At 38.2% G+C, this 19,464-nt stretch overlaps 1 protein-coding gene across 5 annotated transcripts in view; it reads right to left on the bottom strand.

Moving 5' to 3' along the window:
• Positions 1 to 93: 93 nt before the first annotated feature.
• RIMBP2 (RIMS binding protein 2) overlaps positions 94 to 19,464 on the bottom strand; it is a 115,446-nt gene continuing 96,075 nt past the window's right edge. For 2 of the 5 annotated variants that reach the window (XM_074887243.1, XM_074887239.1), the window contains 8 exons: positions 18,925 to 19,042; positions 15,868 to 16,020; positions 12,782 to 12,966; positions 10,340 to 10,508; positions 6,693 to 6,796; positions 5,160 to 5,231; positions 4,076 to 4,210; positions 94 to 1,674 (listed from right to left, as the gene is read on the bottom strand). In XM_074887243.1, coding sequence (XP_074743344.1) covers positions 1,486 to 1,674; positions 4,076 to 4,210; positions 5,160 to 5,231; positions 6,693 to 6,796; positions 10,340 to 10,508; positions 12,782 to 12,966; positions 15,868 to 16,020; positions 18,925 to 19,042 — 1,125 coding nt within the window. In that variant the 3' untranslated portion in view covers positions 94 to 1,485. Of the gene's footprint in view, positions 3,488 to 4,075; positions 4,211 to 5,159; positions 5,232 to 6,692; positions 6,797 to 8,195; positions 8,262 to 10,339; positions 10,509 to 12,781; positions 12,967 to 15,867; positions 16,021 to 18,924; positions 19,043 to 19,464 lie in introns of all 5 variants that reach the window. The other 3 variants (XM_074887242.1, XM_074887240.1, XM_074887241.1) reach the window with 3 other exon arrangements.

Raw genomic sequence — 19,464 nt, 5'->3', positions numbered from 1 at the left:
CCTCACCACTGCTGTCTCAGCCTCCCGAAAGGGGCAAGGCTAGCACAGCCCTCGAGCAGCTGATACAGTAGGGTCATGAAACATACTGCACTCTACAAAATATCAAATGATTTATTTATATAAAATATAATACACAACAGTTGTACACATGCACACACCCACACGGTACTTTACCACAAATTTAGGCCGGTTATTTTCTTTAATTAAGTGTTATAATCTAGCACACGGTATCTTACAGTAATTTACATTAGTATCTGAAGACACAATGGGGAAGCTTTGATCATTCATTTATAAACCTTCCATAAATTACAAAAAGAAAGGCAGTCTGAAAAGTATGTATAAACAGTAAAAACAATTTACAAATGGACAAGAATTACAAAATAGTAACAGCCAATGACTGCCATCAATGTGTACGATTGTTTTTCTTGATATGCCAATATTGCAATTAATATTTGATTATCAACTGTTGCAGCCTTTTTATTGGCTGCAGCTTGTGTCTAACGCAGTTTTTCACTTCTTACTTTAGACATGCACTTTATCTTGAATCTGACATCAGCAATATGAAAATGCCTTTTAGGACTGTACCTCCACAGGAAAAGAGGTTGGAGAGTAAAGGGTTTTTTTTTTTATTGTGGAGTATTTGTGTTGTTTTGCTTGGGTTTTTTTCCTGGTAATTCAGAACAGTGAACCAGGAACTCCAAAACTGGAGGTTGTATGGTTGAAACTGGGTGAGTCTCTGAATAACTTGCACTGTATCTGATTTCAGTTTAGTGAAAATGTTGACAAAAGAAATCGATACAAGGGGTTTGGGTTGGAAAAAAAAAAAACCAAACAAAAGAAGCAAAAACCAAAAAGAAAGCATTTTGCACAGCACTTTCAAACTTCCAGGAGTTACATCAGACATTGAATGGAGTCAATAACATAGTACTTGATCTTAAATTACCATGTTTTAGGGAAGATGAAGACAGTTGAATACACAGTACATACAAAGTATACGCTGTATATTTATTAGACAGTACAAATCATTGTGCATTAATAAGGCAAAACATCAAGGCTGATAAACTAGGAGTTTCAAGACCATTTTTATGTATGATAAAGGTTAGATACAGTGGGGTGATCTCTCTGAACCAGGAATCAAGGAATAGAGTTTTCTTCCCCCCACTCATAGTTAGAGGAGACTAAAGGCTGAGATTTATCCAGTGGAGTTGGCAGGTGTTGAGTTGACTTGAAATAAAACCATGTTCTTCTGGTCTTAATCCCACAATTATTTTTTTTTTAAGAAAAAAATGTAACAAATAATCCACTTCCTTTTTTCTTGCTGTTTTGATTAAGCAATTCACATGATTCTATTGATGTCAGAGTTAAAAATGTAAAGGTTTGGTAAAGTTGTACTGCATAGTCATGAAAGCCCTAGTTTTGACGTTTAAAAAAAAAAAAAAAAATACACAGACTGGAAGCTTTACAAGTTGTCCAGGAGTACATGAATCATTTCACTGCACCAAGCTTTTTCAGCAGTTTCTTGCCTTTGGAAAGCAGCCCCTTTTTCTTTTTCGAGGACATATCCCTGCCTCTCCCGGGACTACCAGACCCCATAGGTGACGGAGGTGACCCAGAATGGAGATGAACTGTGGGGGATGGTGCTCTCCGTGATGTACCTGTATTCTCAGGAGGAACCTATTAGGTACATTGTTATAATTTATTGAATGTTTGAAAGCTTAAAAGCTATTATCATCAAGAAAGTTGGTAACATCACTTGTCCCATTACCCACTTAAACAAAAGGGCTGATTCCTTTCTTTCTTGTGGCTTAAAATACTGTATGGGCTTACGGAAAATACATAAATTTTGAGGAAAAAGTATAGACAACAGGAAATGCTCCAGTAGGGCCCTGTTTTGGTTATACTTTTTTAAAGAAAGAGTTGGATACACTTGTTTTGCCATAGTTCTGGCCACAAAAGCCACAAAACTGGTTTTGGTTTTGCATTTCAGTACTCTGATAGTACAAAAATGAAGAGAGATACTTGTAGCTATAGATTTAAGAAAAATAAATGTCTTAATTACAGATTAGCAATCTATAGAACTCAAACTGTTTTCAGAAGAAATTACTTAAAATGCTACATGATCACTTATTTTTTTAATGTTCTTTAAATGCCTTTTATTTAAAATTGGCTAGCAAACTTTACGTACATATTTGAGAAGATGGCACACTGGCTTAAAAAAAAAAAAAAGGAAAAAGAAAAAGCTAAAATGAACCTTAATTGCAATCAAAGAAAGCTTAAAGACCCTGACTGCTTGATGTGTATGCTGCAGCTATGAGGTTGCTGAATGAAGGTGAATACTTGTACGATAGTTAGATGACAGCATTCCTAAATATTTTAAACAGCTATTTTTTTTCAATCGTCAAAAGCACTTGAATGAAAATGCTAAAACTACTTCTACTCAGCCTATCCTAACTACAGTGCCTGGCTGACAAAATGTGCTCCTATCAATTAAGATGATATTTTTGTAGTAGAATCCATGCCTTAGGGACCCCTGTTACTTGTAGTTCAAGTTAAAACATTAGCGATTTACTGGCTTGTGCAACAGTGAGTTAAGCAAAGGGGCTTCAAGCCTACTTTGATTTTAAATCAAGGTCTAATTCTAATGAAAAAAAAAAAAAAAAAAACAACTTGGTAAAGCACCCCAACGTACACCTGAAGATACCATATATTTAGTCTAATGCATTCATTCGGTGAGCTGCATGGCTCATACTGAGACTTTTATTGCATTGGTAAACCAAACAGTTGCTAGTATTTCAAATGTGCACTTTCTAGGAAAATCTGAGTAAATTGTACCATATGAAGGGATTTTTTCAGAATTGTTGAATAGTTGGTCTTAGGCAAACTGGGGTATAATCGATTGTGGAAAACACATTTTAAGGCAGACAATTTAAGTAGCTGTATTTGAGTGTAATGAGTTTCAAAACCAACTATACCCTTGTAAACTACAGTACGTATCAGCTTACGTTTCGTTTGTATGTTCTTTAAGGGTTGGGGGTGTTGTGCTTTTCTCTTGATACAGGAGCTTGGAATTTTTATGTCCCAGGTTGGCTAACAATGCAATATGCAGCTTTTGTTTGTAGGGTAGTTAGACATCCAACTCTCCTTTCTACGTAAACATAAACATTTAGCTCATGAAGAAATATGTTCCAAACATTGACCTTCATAAAGTGAGGTCTAATTGATGTCTTTCTAAGGATTCCTTTTTAAAGGATTTGTCTCCTAAAAAAACTAAATTGACTTGACTAGATACAGTAAGAACATACAGCCTATTCTTGTGGCCAAGGATTTTGGAGACATATTTCTTTTTTTTTTTTTCCCCACAATTAAGTTTCAAGACTTGCATTAGATAGCCAGGTAGCTTTAATTGAAATCTCTATTGGTATCTTCAGTTGCTCACTTACGTGAAGGCTACATTGCCTTATTAAGGTGTGAAATGAACACTCTTCTTCTGTTTCCAAGCAGATGAGCAAAGAAATAAAAATATATATAAAATATATAATATATAAAAGTATTGCAGTGATGAAACAAAACCAAAAATGAGATACTCTAAACATGATTAGTCGTTCATAAAAGGGAAGTCTCTGGGCAGTTAACTCATGCCAGTTGGAATAGGAAGTCATAAGGATTAAAAGATCAATCAGCTGCATTTACAACTTGTATTTAAGGGAGCGCTTGTACCAGCCTTTCGTCCACAAGAACTTCCGCTTTCATCTAGATATTGCACGTACTAAGAGTAGTTTAGAAGCATTAGGAAGTAACTACTTTCACCAGGGAAAAGCTGCTTAAACTCAGATTATAATTGAAGGTACTGGAATGACTGCAATCAAATGGTAAATTTAGTTTCTTCAAGTACAAATGTAACGAGCTAGCAGAAGGCTAAGTCAAGTCATCTTTCTTTATGTTTTGTTTTATATATCTGAAAGTTAATTTTAAATGGGCAAATGGATTTAAAATGTTAAAAGTAATGTCTAAATTATATATGAGACAAAATGGAATGGAAAATAAAAATTTAAGTTTTTCTTATTTGGTTGCTTACCCTTTTTGCTTTTGTACGCATCGGTGTATCGTGAACGTATCGCGAGGGTGCATCAGACAGATAGACTTCAACATCGTCAGGCACTTCTTCAAGAAAGTTGGAAGGAACCAGCCCCTTCTGTCCGTTAAGTTCACCCTGCAATGTGATGAGAGTGTCAGTGACTGAATTAAAGAGAATGTAGGTTCCCAAGAAGGTCAGGAAATACTTCTGGCCATTTAAAGCCTTTGAGGCAGAGGAAATCCCCATCTTGGGTCATGTGGGTCCTCACACACTTCTGAAGCTCAGAGGAGGGGGCGCATGTCATGGAGAGCAAACGCACCCCCCTGTTCCTGCTCTGGAGCAGCACGACCTGAGTTCCCACAGCCCTCAGCACTGCACAGCCTGCAGGCACTTCTGAGGCCATCAGAGTATCCTTTGGGTCTCAACTTCTAAAATGTGTCTGAGGCAGCTGGGCCCATGTTCTGTGGCCAACCTGCCATGGAAACGGAAAACACCAGCTCAAGAGGCAGAGCAGCAGCTGCTACCAGCTAACGAGGAGTGCAGCTGGGCAGGCAACGCTGGAACAGGGTCTCCCACAATTAAACTCTTCCTCTTCTTAAAGGAATGACAAAGTCAGGTAACTAGTGCTTAAATGACTACTGTTATTTTAATCAAATAACTTTATCATAGGGACAAGCTGGATCTAGGGGTTTTTTAAATGTTTTCTGCCCATTAGAAGCCATTCACACCTTTGCATAGGTACCTGTACGATCAAAAGGCACTTTCCAGCAAACTAAATGAGCCAAATACTACTTAGAAAATGCCAGAGGCAGCTCTGAGCTGCACAACCACCCTAAAAACAGGCGCTGAAGGGCAGCATGACCTCGGGGGCCGTGCGGTCCCTGCAGCAGCAGGTCCCCTCCCTCTGACGGTGCTCCCAGGCTCGCCCTGGGGGTTGGTGTTATTGTTAGATTGGGATCATGGCTCTTCCCACAACAGGCCAGCAGGAATGGGGGCCTGAAATCCCCCCGGCTCTCAGCAAACCGCTCACGCCGGTGCGGATGGCTCGAACCGTGTGGCAGGGACCAAACAGAAGCCAACTTACATAGTAAAACCCATCTTCATCGATCTCGCCAAAGACAGTGATGATGTCCCCTGTGCAGAACGTCAGCTCGGCCTGCGGGAGAGGGAACACGTGACAGCACATGTTTTGTTAGGCAAAGGTTAACGTTTTCTTTATTAATCCATTAATATTTTTTTAATCCATTAATATTTTCCCCTCTTTTCCGCAGCACAGAGCTGCTGCACTGAAGTAGTGGAGCTACGCTGGATTCTGGTCAATAAAAGCTTCGTAATGGGCATCTCCAGTCTCCCATTTGCAAACACCGTAGGGGCCTCTTTTTTAATTGCCTGTGGTTTAAATGTAATTTAATTAGTTTTTTTAATTTATTTTTAATTTCCTGTGGCCATGGGAAAGAGAACAAATAAAATATTTGCAACATCTCAGTAAAATTCCCTTGATTTGTTGCCCAAACTACTTTAAAACACCATAATTTAGAACCAGGTTTGATTCAGTGAGAAATACCAGACAACTCTGGCTGCATTTTAAAGCACCAAGCGCCACGTATTTCAAAATTCACTTTGCTATTGAAAAAAATTCCAAATTGTTCTACAGTTCGCCAATTAAAAAAAAAAAAAAAAAAAAGCTGAGGAAGCTCCTAGGGCTGTGGTATTTTTTGAGAGCTTTGAGTGTACCCTGACATTCTTCCCACAATGTGTATATAATGAAAACCATCAACTCCTGACTGAGGAACTTGCCATGTAACATCAAAGACAATGTAAAAAGTGATGCTATTGCTGCTGGTAACAGATACGGAGAGCTGGGAGACTGCATGTGGGTAAATGGAAGATAAACCCATAATGAAGATCCAGCTAATGGTCGCTGGTTTTTAAATGACAATCTAGCTAATGCTCCGTTGTTAAGATGTCCTTACATGGTTATAAAAAGAAGATTATAAACAAGACAGATATTCATGAAAGCTCAGATGCATCAATTAAGGGAAAAATACAATATATTATGACTGCTGTTCTACTGTGCTATATTGTTGTGTTTGGGTTGTGGCGGAGAGCTGCTTTTTGGAGGAATTGTAGGTTACAGAGATTGGAAGTCACTACCAACTTGTCAGCATGAGCTAGGACACGTCTCAAAAATAATCATGTTCTTGTGTGGAAACATACAAAAGAAATTTTAACAATAATTGGAAAATAATAATTCCCTACTATTTATAGCTCCATGCTTTTTTCCTTATAGACTTTTCTTGTATGCATATGTATACACATATATTGCACAACATATATTCATAGCTGACTGTATAATGCATTGAGCCATATTAAATAAATCCTACAAAGGATATTCAAAGGATATTCCTTGATTTTGTTAGAAAAAGAACCATAAATCTACTTGTACAGAAGTCATAAGCTTGATATATATATCTGCCCCAAAACACTTGACCAATGTTTGCAATTCTGAACTTTTTCTTTTTTGGCACATCCACTGTAAATGTGTAATAGTGCTTCTCAATACCAACTATGTTACAGCTCCATAAACAATAAACACAGGAAATGGTTCTGTCACTACCTCCACATCAACGTTAGGAGAACTTTCTCTTGGATCATAATCGTACAGCGCCACCATCCTTCGCGTAGACACGGAATGCTGTCTGCCACTCCGCCTGTTTCTTTCTGTTCCAGTCACAAGGAGAGGAAGGGAAGGAAAGCTATCAAAGTTATTTTGAAAAGAAAAACAAGGTGCAACTTTTCCCCACATCATTTTCACAACAGCGCAGTAACAATGTTGATATTTCTCTAGCACAGTGATAAAAGGTTACGGGTTACCAAACCTATTAACACAGATAAAGGTTTCAAAACAGCATGTACTTTTCATAAATAATTTTTTAACAGTTTCTTTATTCTAAGCCACTGAATCCTCTGAACAATATTGTCTGCAAAACTAATGTTCTGAAATTTTCAGCCATTCCTGGTTGTAAGAGTCAGATGTTACCAGGGTATACAAAGCCAAACAGTCAAAATTCATGTTTGTTTCATTTTATTCAAGCTTCCACATTTACTGTCTATTCCCTTCCCCCCTCCTAATCACAAGGAATTTTGTGCCTGGGATTATTCTTCAACTTTCTGCTGGGAAACTGGAAGGAGAAACGGACACTCTCAGCTGTCCCAAGACAAAAGTGGCTACCCATTACGCAAGCGGCTTGCAATATTTTCAAGACTAACTACAAAAACACGTTCCAAAGTACCATTTAATTTTACAGGTTTCCTTTGTGAGGGAACAAAAGGAAAGGAGTAAAATTTGTAGTTTCCAGGAACCACACAAAATGCTTACTGACTGATGCTAAACATTTACAGAGAAGTCCGAAAGGGGCTTCACTCTAAATTTGAATGCTAGCAGCATGATTCTTGCGGATGATTGCTGTAGCAAGAGAAACATGCTTGTTAGTGCTACTTACAGACAGGCATTGAGGGCAGGTCTGATGGCGTTAGGCAGTGTGACAAAGGAAACCTGGGGCTGGGAGGCACCTACGGCTCTGCCGGCAGGAGGGGGAACACTAAGGGTTCGGCTAACGCAGGAGCGGACACGGAGCGTGGCATGTGCTCCCAGCTGTGACATCGCCCACCGGCTGGCACGGAATCTCTCTCTCACAGGGGATCTCTCCCGTTCGCAGTGGGTGGTTTGGCATTATTTTCCCAGCTACCAGTGCAAGGGATTTGCACAGAACACAAGGAGAGATCCAAAATGAAGGCACGGGCTGTAACAGACGTGGGACCCGATCCCCCTGATTCCCCAAAGCCTGGACCAACTGACACCTAAACGATTGTCTCAGAGTTGCACTTTCTGCTCTGAAGTACTTCTCTGGGGCAAGACACTGCTCAGGGTCAAGGGCCCCTCTACGACCAAGGAAAGAATCCAAAAAGGACCCTGTATGTAAGTGCTATGTGACAATATTTTCCAACTTCTGGTTTCCAAAGTTCAAAGGCATAAAAAAAAAAAAAAATAAATCTAGACAGCTCAAATCATTTCAGCTAATTTACAGCTTGAATCAAATTATTGGTTCTTAGCACAGACCTCTTTTAGACTTTCTGGATCTGCGGTGTACAGAGCGTGTGCTCTCTTTGAAACGGTCACAGCTGACTTCAGGAAAGGAATGCATACAAATAAAAGAAGAAAAGATATGAAGCTGTTCAAAGTTCTGTTTTTAAGGATTTAATGTGGGCAAAGGATTAAGAAAAATATAGTCATATGAACACAGCATGTAAAGTGTCTGATATGACATTAAAAATATGAGTTACGAGACAGACTGGCAATTAGAGCCTGTTTCTGCTAAAAATCCACGTGGGCAGCCTCTGTGACAGTGAGGGTCTGAGCACGTGGATCTCTGCTATTCAAAATTTAAAATTAAGCCAAACTAACTATTCTTTCCCAATCCATTAGTAAGAGTGTTTGTTGGTTTTTTGTTTTTTAAATGGCTAACAATTTAAATCCATATTAAAGAGAAAATACATGATGCTTTTAAAGTGCTAAAATATTTAAAGGTGAACTGCTAGGGGTAGGTTGCTAACAGCTTGCTCAGAAACGTCCCAGGATAAAAAGAATTGCTTCAATATGTAAGGCAGGGCAACGTTTCTGTCAGAAATTGCCTCTCCCTCTTTCCAAGATAAAGGCGTTCTGATTTCTCAGCTATTTCAGGAGACACTGCCAGTTGAGCACAACAAAAAAATCCAATTATATAGACAGCCAAAGTATTCAAATTGTGGGGAGTTATGTAGATTAGTGGTTTCATTTTCACAAGTGTTCTGTATCAACAGCTCGCTGACTTTGGTAAGAGCTGAGAGCACTGAGCAGGACTTGAAGCAGTAAGTTTCAACAGTAGCTGTTCAGGAAGATATTTTCTGTACCCACATGTGACCTCATTGCTAGAAGCAGAAATACATTTAGACACTTAATCCCTTCAGGCCCCCAGCTGCATTTACAGATGTACCTAGAGCAGGTCAGGTATCTCATTCTACTAGACTTCAGCTGATGCAGTCCCGTGCTAAAGCAACGCCTTGTGCAGAATAATGCTGTAGGCAGCCAGCCTACTCAGGCACATCTGTAGGTCCCACCGTGTGCCTATCCCAGGTTTCTGTCCTGTAAACGTACACGTAGGTGTATGCACTATACCTAGAGGAGCAGATGGGCAGTGGGGTTTACAAGTGCATGTGGGTGGGAGGATTCGTTGCGTTTATGTGGCATAAGTAAATAAATACACAGATTTGAATTAAGAACTCAATTAAGCATTTAAGAACTTAAATTATCTTTCCCTTTCATGGACAATGGAGAATTTTAAAATATCTCAATATCTTAAAAGAACAACAAAAAATAATTTGTCTCACATTTACTAATACAATTTTGGAAACGATAAGGTTTTATTCAATCTAAGAAAACAATTGTAGAAGATTTCTTTGTTTTTTTAGCAACCACTTTTACAGTTCACTTTTAAACAGGACTGAACCAATTCCAGCCCTTTATACTCTCTGAATCACATTGAAAATTTTAAAACATATTGAGATAGTTGTATGAAATTTATTTTCAGAAAGAAATCTAAGTTACTTGCATTGTGTATCTGTGTACAACACTGAACCAATGATGTAACACAAGTGGTTCATAACACAGAATTGTTTGGCCAAACTCTGCTTTTTAAAGGGTTTGTTACTGCAATATCCATAAAATCTCATCATATGTAGTGCTATCCCAAATAAGATTACACATAACCCTTTGCCACCATCCCTTTAAATTATTGGTAAAGTAGGAAAATGTAGAAGAGTAAAAATAACAAGAAATAAGTGATTCTTTTTATGCTTTGCAGCAGTGAGCGTATCACAAAGCACCTCAGCACAGCACACTCCAAAGCACAGGGATCATGTTCTGTGTCTAGAAATCTTTCAGGTGACAAACCCCGTTTTTTTTTTTTTTACATCAGAAAGGAAAGTAATGAGTGGTGTGGTGAAGATACAAGTCCTCATTTGCAGCAAAAGATGTGACCAATATTAAATATTAGTTGAGTAAAGTCATCCAAATACTGACACAGAATGTATCCCATGGTGGGTGTAGTAAACTGCTGTAAAATTTAGATGCATCTGCATATAGTAAAAACAAAAGGCAAAGCGTGTCCAGCCAAGTTAATAGCACCCAAAAGTTAGGAGAAGTGAAGCGTATGTATTTTCCCTTACCAATTTTCTCAACTGGTGTGTTCAAAGGAAGAAAGCCTTGTTTTAGAAGCTGATCCATCATCTCTTCATCATCTGCTTGGATCTCAGAAACCATATTACATGGGATAAGGCCAATTCTTGTACAGGTTTCTCCACGATAGAATCCATCAGCATCTTTGTCCCCATAAACCTATTATTCAAAGAGTGATAATGTCAGTCAATAAAGGTTTTAGCATTTAGGAATTTTAAAGCAGGCTAAATGGTTACTAAAGCATAGACGGATGACTACAGTTTGGATGGGGAATTATATTAGTTTTTGATTACTCTGACTTATGTTACAAAACGAATTTTTATGTTAATTTGAATTATGGCTTCAGATACATAAGCAGAATTTGGACTTGTTAGCAGTGAAACGCACAAAAAGTGAGAGACACCATTAAAAGTCATCAGTTTCTCCCTGTGCTGAGCCAACAGTGTACTTACAGGTTTACACTGATGTTTATGGAATTATTCACATGGCACTTCAAAATGAAGCATTTGCAAAACTGTGCCAAAGTGGTGCTATTTTGAATAGAGCAACTTGTGTATGATCAAAAATGCCTAACTAATACTTAATATACTTGATATATGTACTTAAGCTCTGCTACTGTCTTTCCAGAAAACAGGAATTAAGGTGTAAAAGTAGCATGAATTTTCATCAGTGAGAACAGGTAAATCCAAAATTTCTCTTAAGCTCTAAAAATGCAGTCAATTCGTAAAGGCTACTAATGACACAAAGGCCTAGATCAAGGCCTGTACTAAACAAATATGATGTTCTTAAGGCCTAACTGATGTCTGAGTTTACACTGTTCCTTGTTTAGGCTCAATCAATTGTTTTTTCTTTCTTTTCTTTAAAAACAAACAAAAACCCCCAAACCAATCCCATCAGTCCAAACCCGAGTTCATTAAAACTGACCGTTGAACTGCCTCAACATTCTACAGCAGGAACGTTTTTCACTTTTAACCACTATATATCCATGACTTACCTGGCACCACTACTACTTCACACAGTACAGCACACGTGACTGTAACACACGTACGGGACAGGCTTCATACAGCTCATGGCGGAACTGACCCTCCACCATCCCACTGCTCAGGTAATGTATGAAAAGTATTTTGAAAATGCAAACTAATCCATCTTCAAAACAATTTGATAAGAAACTCAAAAGCAGCAGATGACATAGTAATCACCATGGTCCCAAATATAAAATAAACATCACTGAGAGTAAATATCTGATGTGGGATCTCTCTAGACTTTTCAGTGACAAACATGTACATATTTGTGAAGAAATAATTAAAATACCTGAGTGAAATGAACATTCTTGCAAAGAAAAGTAAGCTCTTAAGTTCCGTATTTTTGGCATAAATCTTATATCATGTAAGGAGGTAAGCAAAATATCTAACACGGTACTTAACATAAAAAAAATTGTGATTTAGGAGATGGACATTTGTGTTAGGATCCAATCCAACAGAGTGGAAGGCAACCAGTATTTTAATAGCCTAAGTTACAATTTTATCTTTGAAAAGGGCAGTGTAACAAACGAGTCTATATTTTTTCAGGTTCTGTTTCAGATCACACTTAAATCTCAATTACCCTCAGACTACCAGCAGCTGTTCCTTCTGCGCCTCTCACTTCTGCCCATTTTGCATCAGATCGATTAGATACAAGGTCGCTGGAGGAGCTGCTTACATTTGCTGATCCAGCAGAAAAATCTGGTAGCTTTTTAAAATCAAATCAGCAGACTGAACAAATTTGCTTTGCAGCTGCAGTCATGAGATGAGGCGAGCTGGGATACAGGGCTGGCTAAAAACATCGACAGGGCCCAACACCGTCCCTGTCACCTGAAACAGGGCCGATTTGTCTTCTGCACCCTGTTTAAGGGCAGCTTGTCTATTTTACACCAAGCAGTCAGAACAGGGAGTGGTTTTCCTGGTTTCAGAAGAGGATGACTCAGGAAGAGAAATACCTAACTTCTGGGCTTTAATTGATCTGAAGTGTGTACTAGCGAGGAGTGTTGAGCATTTAAAAAAATACAGCAGCTCTGGTAGGTACAAAGGTACAACACTAAGCACTTTTGTGGTACCTCTGCAGCAAAGACACCCCCTCTGAAGCAGTTTTTCCTGCAGGGTTTGTGGCAATGGACATAGGAGGCTTCAGAGTCACAATTTTGGTCTTAGCACCTAAATCTCTAATTGAGTCTGCCCCTTGCTATCTATAGCAACTTTGGGAGTTTTGCCCATTACTTCATTATTTTTAAGCCATTAGCACTAGATGTCAGGTTCCAGATCCAGTGAGATTTACAGCCTGAACCTCTGGAGGAAAAAAACCTTGGACTCTAGTCACACAACTTGCTTTATCCATGGAACAAAGGAGACCCTGTTTGTAAAACTGGGTCCTTTGTTTCCTTTGTTTTTAGATCCCACCTTAATGATCTGTCCTTCTTTAAAGGGCAGCTCTTCCTCTGCAGCATCGGGATTTGGGGACATTGTCAGCGGATCGTAGTCAAAGAGTGCAACAAATATTCGAGTAGAAATATCTTCTGTGCCAGGATCTGTTTCTGATTCTTCATAAATATCTGGAGAAAGATGGTCATGACCACCATAGCCATCTATGAAAGTAAATTCAGAAAAGAACAATTCAGTAATACAAGTTGGCCTCATCTTTCAATTATTCCAGTTAATATTTGAAAAAAGTTTGGCATTTCAGTGAAAAAGACCCAGTAACTTAATGCATGTCCTATTAAGCTTGGTGCTTGTTGGTTTTTTTTTAATTAGCAAGTTATTTTTTTAAAAAGAATATACAATCTGCATGCACTGAATGTGGTGCTGATCTACACCACACTGACACTTACACATGTGAATAGAGCTCAGGTAAGAAAGCAATTTTTGTTAGGTTTACTAGAGTTTGCCATAAATTAATGAAGCATGTCAAGAGTGACATGATCAGTCTGATAGGCTTCATCATTACTGCAAAAATAACCATGCTTTGGATCCACCTGTTTTCCAGCACAGCTGCTTCTGCTCTTCATGGACACAAGAAAGCACATCCCAGCTGTGTTGACATACCATGTTTTAGGTACCAGGTTTAAAACATGGTTATAACCTCTTCTCTCCAGACAGACAAGAAGAAATATATTTCAGCAGTGTTAGTTATGCCAGGGTTGGAATTACACTGCCTATGATTTTGTTTAAACACAGTCAATAGTTAACGAAGTCAGCAGTGCCCCAAACCAACCCAAACACTAACAAGATGTGTTAAAATCCAGGAGAAATGGTTAGCTATGACTGCATTTAACCATAAGATCATTAGGAAAGATCATCCACGATTATCACAGCACTTGAGACTGCACTGAACTCTGTCCACTGCAGGGTACCAAATCAATTAGGACAGAAAAAATGAGAATTGAGGTTTTGTCTCATACATCTTTCAGACTTTTCCAATGACCCGAAGAACACGTTTAGCCCATGATTCAACAACATACCTAAGGATGGACTTCAGTAAAACTGAATTCGAAAATTAGGCCAAAATGGCTAACAATGAGTGTTTTGATCGATGGGTTTCAAAGGCTTTTGTTTTGAAAGAGCACGTGGCAGCGCTTTCCAAAAAACAGGCTCTTTCAAGACATATGAAATTGAAGTCCCCAAAAATAAAGCTCTCAAACTCACAAGCCACTTCTGAAAAACTTGGCTTATTGTGCAAGTCCCGCTAACTTCGGTGGGAGTCACGTACTTTTGTTCTTTGCTGAATCAACACTTATCATCCAGTTTACAAGATCCTTCACAATGAATAAATTGAGAAAGCAATGTTATGAATTATGATGAAAATGTAGTTCAACTATATCAAAATTTTCCCAAACAATTTTCATATTAATACAATTTTTACTGTAATCACCTCTTACAAATTAAAGACTCCCATTTTTGGAAATAGTTTGAACAATCAATATGGAACATTTTAGATAAAATTCCTTTCTTTACCTCTACATCAGACGCATTTTATTCAACATTTGATATTTTTAAACTACCAGAAAAAAGTTTCGGAGGGTCACAGCTTTAAGGGAACAGCTACTAACTCCTGGGTCCAGAGCGCAAGAAAGAATGTGAAAAGGGAAAAAATGCAGAACAGCAAAAGGGCAGGGAAAAATTCCAGCCAAGAAGCTTTAGGCAGGCACAAAGCACAGAAAGGAAGTGTGGGAGAAGGGCACATGTGGGACAGAAAGCAATGGGACACAAAGGATGGGATTCTTTGTTCTGTTCTCCTCCCACAGTCAGGTTGCAGTCATTCTGTGGTTCATACTTGTAATGTACAACAGGTGGGTTAAGGGGTGCTTTGTTTTTTACATTAAAAATACTGATTTTTGCATCCAACTCCAACTGCAGTTAATGGGGGTTAGGTGCAAACATGAATTATAGCCAAATGTATCTCTGTTAAAAGCACTGGTGTGTAACAATCTGACTCAGAATAGTCATGTTTACTTCAGTGAACCAGCAAGCAAATAACCTCTTGATTAGTTCTTTAGCTATTTATTCTTTCAAGAGGTATATACGTATATCACACATATACACACACATCTAACTGTGTATGTAAAATCTTAAGACTTTGGCTGCAGCCAGCCAGATTCCCAGCTGATGCATAGCTGAAATCACAGTTGCACTGAATTCACTAGAGATATACACAAGCTGATGATCTGGTTGAGTCAGTCAGATATGTTTGCTTTGAAATTCAACATTAAATTACAATTTACCTAAACTTTCAGGGCTCCTTTGGTTTCATTTCGGATATCAACAAAACCCTAATGTGTTTCTTAGCTCTATATATGGCCTGGGCTGCTTTTATGTTAGACACTTCAATTTACTGTGTTATGAACTATGAAAACTGAGTTGTTGATCATGTAATGATTTCTATGTTGATGAAGCAACAAATACTATCAGTAGTGGGTATAACTGCCTTACTCATGTAATACAAGTTATTCATTATGATGTAATTATTCCTGAATATTTTGTCTTCAGCTGTGACACAGCCAAAGTCCTGTGTGGTCACTGAAAAGACCCCGAATCTCTGTTTAGCCCAAGCTGTAAATCAGAATAACATCTCGTAACTGCTTCCTATTCTAGGACGTTGGGCTGTGATATTCCAGCTACTGTTTGTCCCTGCCCAGTCTATATGAATCAAGTGGAAATATGGTCACTTGGACGAATGGTTGTTCAGGTGTATACAGTAAGTACTGACTGGCAGTAGTAGCAGCATAGCTTCACAGAGGTTCATGCAATGCAGTGTGCTTGGCGTCAGTCGAGTATGGAAAGGTGGCTGCACAGCAGTTTCAGGACAGAGGACTAAGGGCTGTTTGTCCCTTACAGCTGAGCTGGAGAAACTTACCTGAGAGCAGGCAGGATTTACGAGCTAGTCCCCTGGTATTCTGCATCGCATGCAAGGTTGTCATACAGAAACCGCACTTGTTAACACGCAGCTCTAAAATGTGTCTGTCATAAAGGATGAATAATGTTCGGCATACCGTATCTATATTCAGAGGCCATGGTACGCTGCTGGGGCCATTTCTTGTGTCCACCAATGCTGCGATAATAAGCTTCTTCTTTTACAGGTGAAATATTTCCCTCACTACCTGACCGAGACCGACCGCCTTCACTGTTACTGTCCATTGTAATTTCTATGGAGAAAAAGGGAATGATCTATTAAAACATATTGTATAGTTGCCTTTGCGGAGGCTCCTGCGGGCAGGCTTTGCCTACCTTTTTTCTGACTTGCATAGAGTAGGAAGGCTAAACACTGCATAAGCTTTGCCAGATGTCTCAGCCTCTAGAAATCCTTCTTCAGCAGGGGAATCACAGAAATGTGTATCTCCTTGTTTTAAAGCATCTGAATTTTGTGCTTTTAAAAATTCATACAGTGTAAATACTGTTTGTTAGATCTTTGGATAGGAATCATCTTTTATTATGAGGTTTAAACAATCCTACCTGCCAGATCTGCAAGGTCAAGAGCACTGTAAACTGTGTTTCACCTTCTAAAGTATCAACCTAAAAACAAAAATTAATTAATTTACTTAAATCCTACCTGCAAGAAGATACTAATCCAAAATATTTTATAGCTTAATGGAGAAAATACCTCAAAGAATTTAAATTCTGGAACATTTTGGAGAAAGGTTTTACCGTTGGAATCCTAAGAACCTTACAGTTTTGAAGGTTTTTCCCACTAATTTAACCTCCCAGAGCTGCCCTAGGAACTTTCCATCATTTTTATTTTACTCTGCTTTTCACTTTGTGGAACTACATATTATAATGACACAGCTATAACAACTTCCTTCTTCAAAAACCATACTCGTGACTCTTATTCATGGGAAACTTCCTCTGTCAGTGGGAGTTCTGAACAGCGGGCTCAAGTTTATACAATGCTCTACTATATGTTTTTGGATACCCTACTTTTACCACATTTTATTTATCTGAACTCTTGATACAGTTCATATCTTCTAGATTTTTTCCCAGCAGGCTTACGGGAAGCAACTTTTGTGCAGAGTTTTCTCAAGTGTTTAAATTTGCTTCACTTATCCTCGAAGTGATTTATTACAGTATGATGCTGAAAGTGAGAAATATTGCATACATATCTTTCAGCAATTTTAATCATTAGTCATAAATTAAGACTCTTGAACTCTAAACCACATAAGGCCTTTCAACAGCTTCACAGCAAATCATTTCTTTAGTTAGACACTGTACATAATGCTCAGTAGTTTGCTTGTTACCAGCATTAGACAATATTATAATTTATTCCTAATGGAACCTCCCCAAAGAGTATCTGTGGATTGTACATAATACAAAACACACTAATTCATTCTTTAAGTTACACTGAAAGAAATAAAATCTCAGATTTTATTTTCTATTTAATTATCTGTTTGAGCACATATTGACTATCAGAAATTAATATCTTTATCTGATTCCTAAGCTGTTGCTATTGAACTACTAAACAACGAAGTCATTACTTAGCAGTTTCCATGTCCGAACTTTGTTGACAGAAAGTGAGCTCTATTAAATTTAATCACTTCCCTTATTTTTTAATTAAAATGAAAATTAAAAGGAAACTCAAAGGATTAATTCAAACCTGTCTACTCTCTCGCTATTCATAAAAAAATGTTTTAGCAGATAACATAAAAGAAAGAACTTAGATACAAAACTTGCTGTAAGTAGTCCAAACAAATGAGAAATCTTTACTCCTGAGAAGAAAAGGCTGCTTTCAGAGAAAAAGGAAAAGGACATGAAAATCTAACAGTCTTCACACCACCATCCAAAAGCTATTTGGTTCAGCTAACAATAATCTGTCAACAGAAGCATAAGAGCCTCCCTGGAGCTGATTCTCCCCCATACTATTCTCATACCAGTGTAATTCCATTGACACCTGTGAAGATTATCCTGGTTTACACCAGGATGTAGGACAAGAATCAGCCTCTGACCAGTCATGCTATATTGAAGACTCTAAGAAACTTTCATGCATTACAGCTGTGTGTGCTTTCTGATCTATGGTTTCAATAATAATAATTATCTACTAGATATCAAAATAACTGTGCCCACTAGGGGGATTTTGCTTTTAATTCACAGTACAGGCATTTTAGAGTGATTCTATGAAAAGGGAAAAATACTGAATATTTAAAAATAAAAGCTTTTCTTAACGACCAGTCTCTTTCTTTCCGATAATCCCCATTTGTTACATCTCTTACTGACATAAATGTCAGGTGAGAATTCCCTGACGCTGCTTCCTTCTCCTCCTCAATCCTACAGTATTCACAAATTAAAGTCCAGGTTAGGGACAGGAACTGGCCTGACTTCACATCTACATGAAGTAAAGTTCTGCATAGCTCACAGAACTCTTCGTGCATTTGTTTTGCATGTGTTTCCTGATTTTCAGTGTGAATGTTTCTTACGTGTCAGTATAGAGTGCAAGTTTTAACAGATACGTATTTGTCCATAGTGTCTTGATTCCATTATCTTTTCTGCACTACTTTTTGGATTTTCTGGTGTACACCAACATATAATTTAAGTCATAAGTAAACCAGAATGGGGATGATTCTGTAAGAAATATAAAATCTAGTAAATGTATGCAAGTTCTACTAACTTGTTACATTTGACAGCTTCCATTTTTCCTGCTAAATTCCAAAAAGTAGTCAAGAAAATGGAAAGTGAATGCAAAATGATGGTTGATGAATGAAAAGATGGATGGCTGAATGGATGACTGAATGGTTACATTTATTTTATTGATCATATAGTAGCCTGCCTGCAAATTTCTTCTTAAGTAAGATCTAATAGTATCTAAGCTTAACCAAGGTTAGAAAAGCTCCAATACCCACTAAATTCAACAAAAAGTCTCCCAGTGATGTCAATGACTACTGATTTGGCCCACTCTGAGACCCCAGTATACTCCGATGGAGATGATTTTAGTTCCATTTCATTCCCTTTAAACTAAGAGTAACCATAGTTCAAGACAAGTGCCTGTCATTTCTTTTTTTAAGGACCGCCTTCCCAACTCTGAGGCTGCAAAGAACAGAAATGCACCAATCTGTCCAACTAACCAATGGAAGGGACCAACATTGGTCGAGACCTTTGTGGCACTGCACTGCCATGAGAGGACCTTCGCCCTGCATGCTCCACCCTTTCAGGCCGTCCTGCAGATGATGGATTACCTAAAAGCTAAAAAACAACAACAGAAAAAACAGGTTTGTAAGTTACATGCATGGTAACATTATGGTTATATGGTTGGACATTAATCAGGTCAATCACATTTGGAAGCATAAGCTCTAAAGGCAACTAAACTTAGTTTTTAACTGAAAGGTTAGCTGAAAAGTAAATACTGTTGCCTGGCAAACCTGCAAAAGAAAAAATGGTTCCCTGATTTATGGCAGAGTTTTGTAACCAGCAGTCACACATCAGAACAAAAAGAAAAGAAAAGAATAATTTTTGAAATATTCTTTTGCCTTTGTTGTTGCTGCTAAGATGATGTTATAATCTCCTGAAGAGTTGTACAACCAGTCATGAGACCTGTGGAGACTGGGCTGCACTGAAGAGACAAGCCTTTTTGTATTCAGCTATATAGCTTTGCCCAGTTTGCAGCA

Source organism: Strix uralensis, chromosome 17 (assembly GCF_047716275.1).
Source record: "Strix uralensis isolate ZFMK-TIS-50842 chromosome 17, bStrUra1, whole genome shotgun sequence".
Taxonomy (NCBI): domain Eukaryota; kingdom Metazoa; phylum Chordata; class Aves; order Strigiformes; family Strigidae; genus Strix; species Strix uralensis.
The sequence above is the reverse complement of the archived record's forward strand: the minus strand, read 5'-3'. Positions and strand labels throughout refer to the sequence as shown.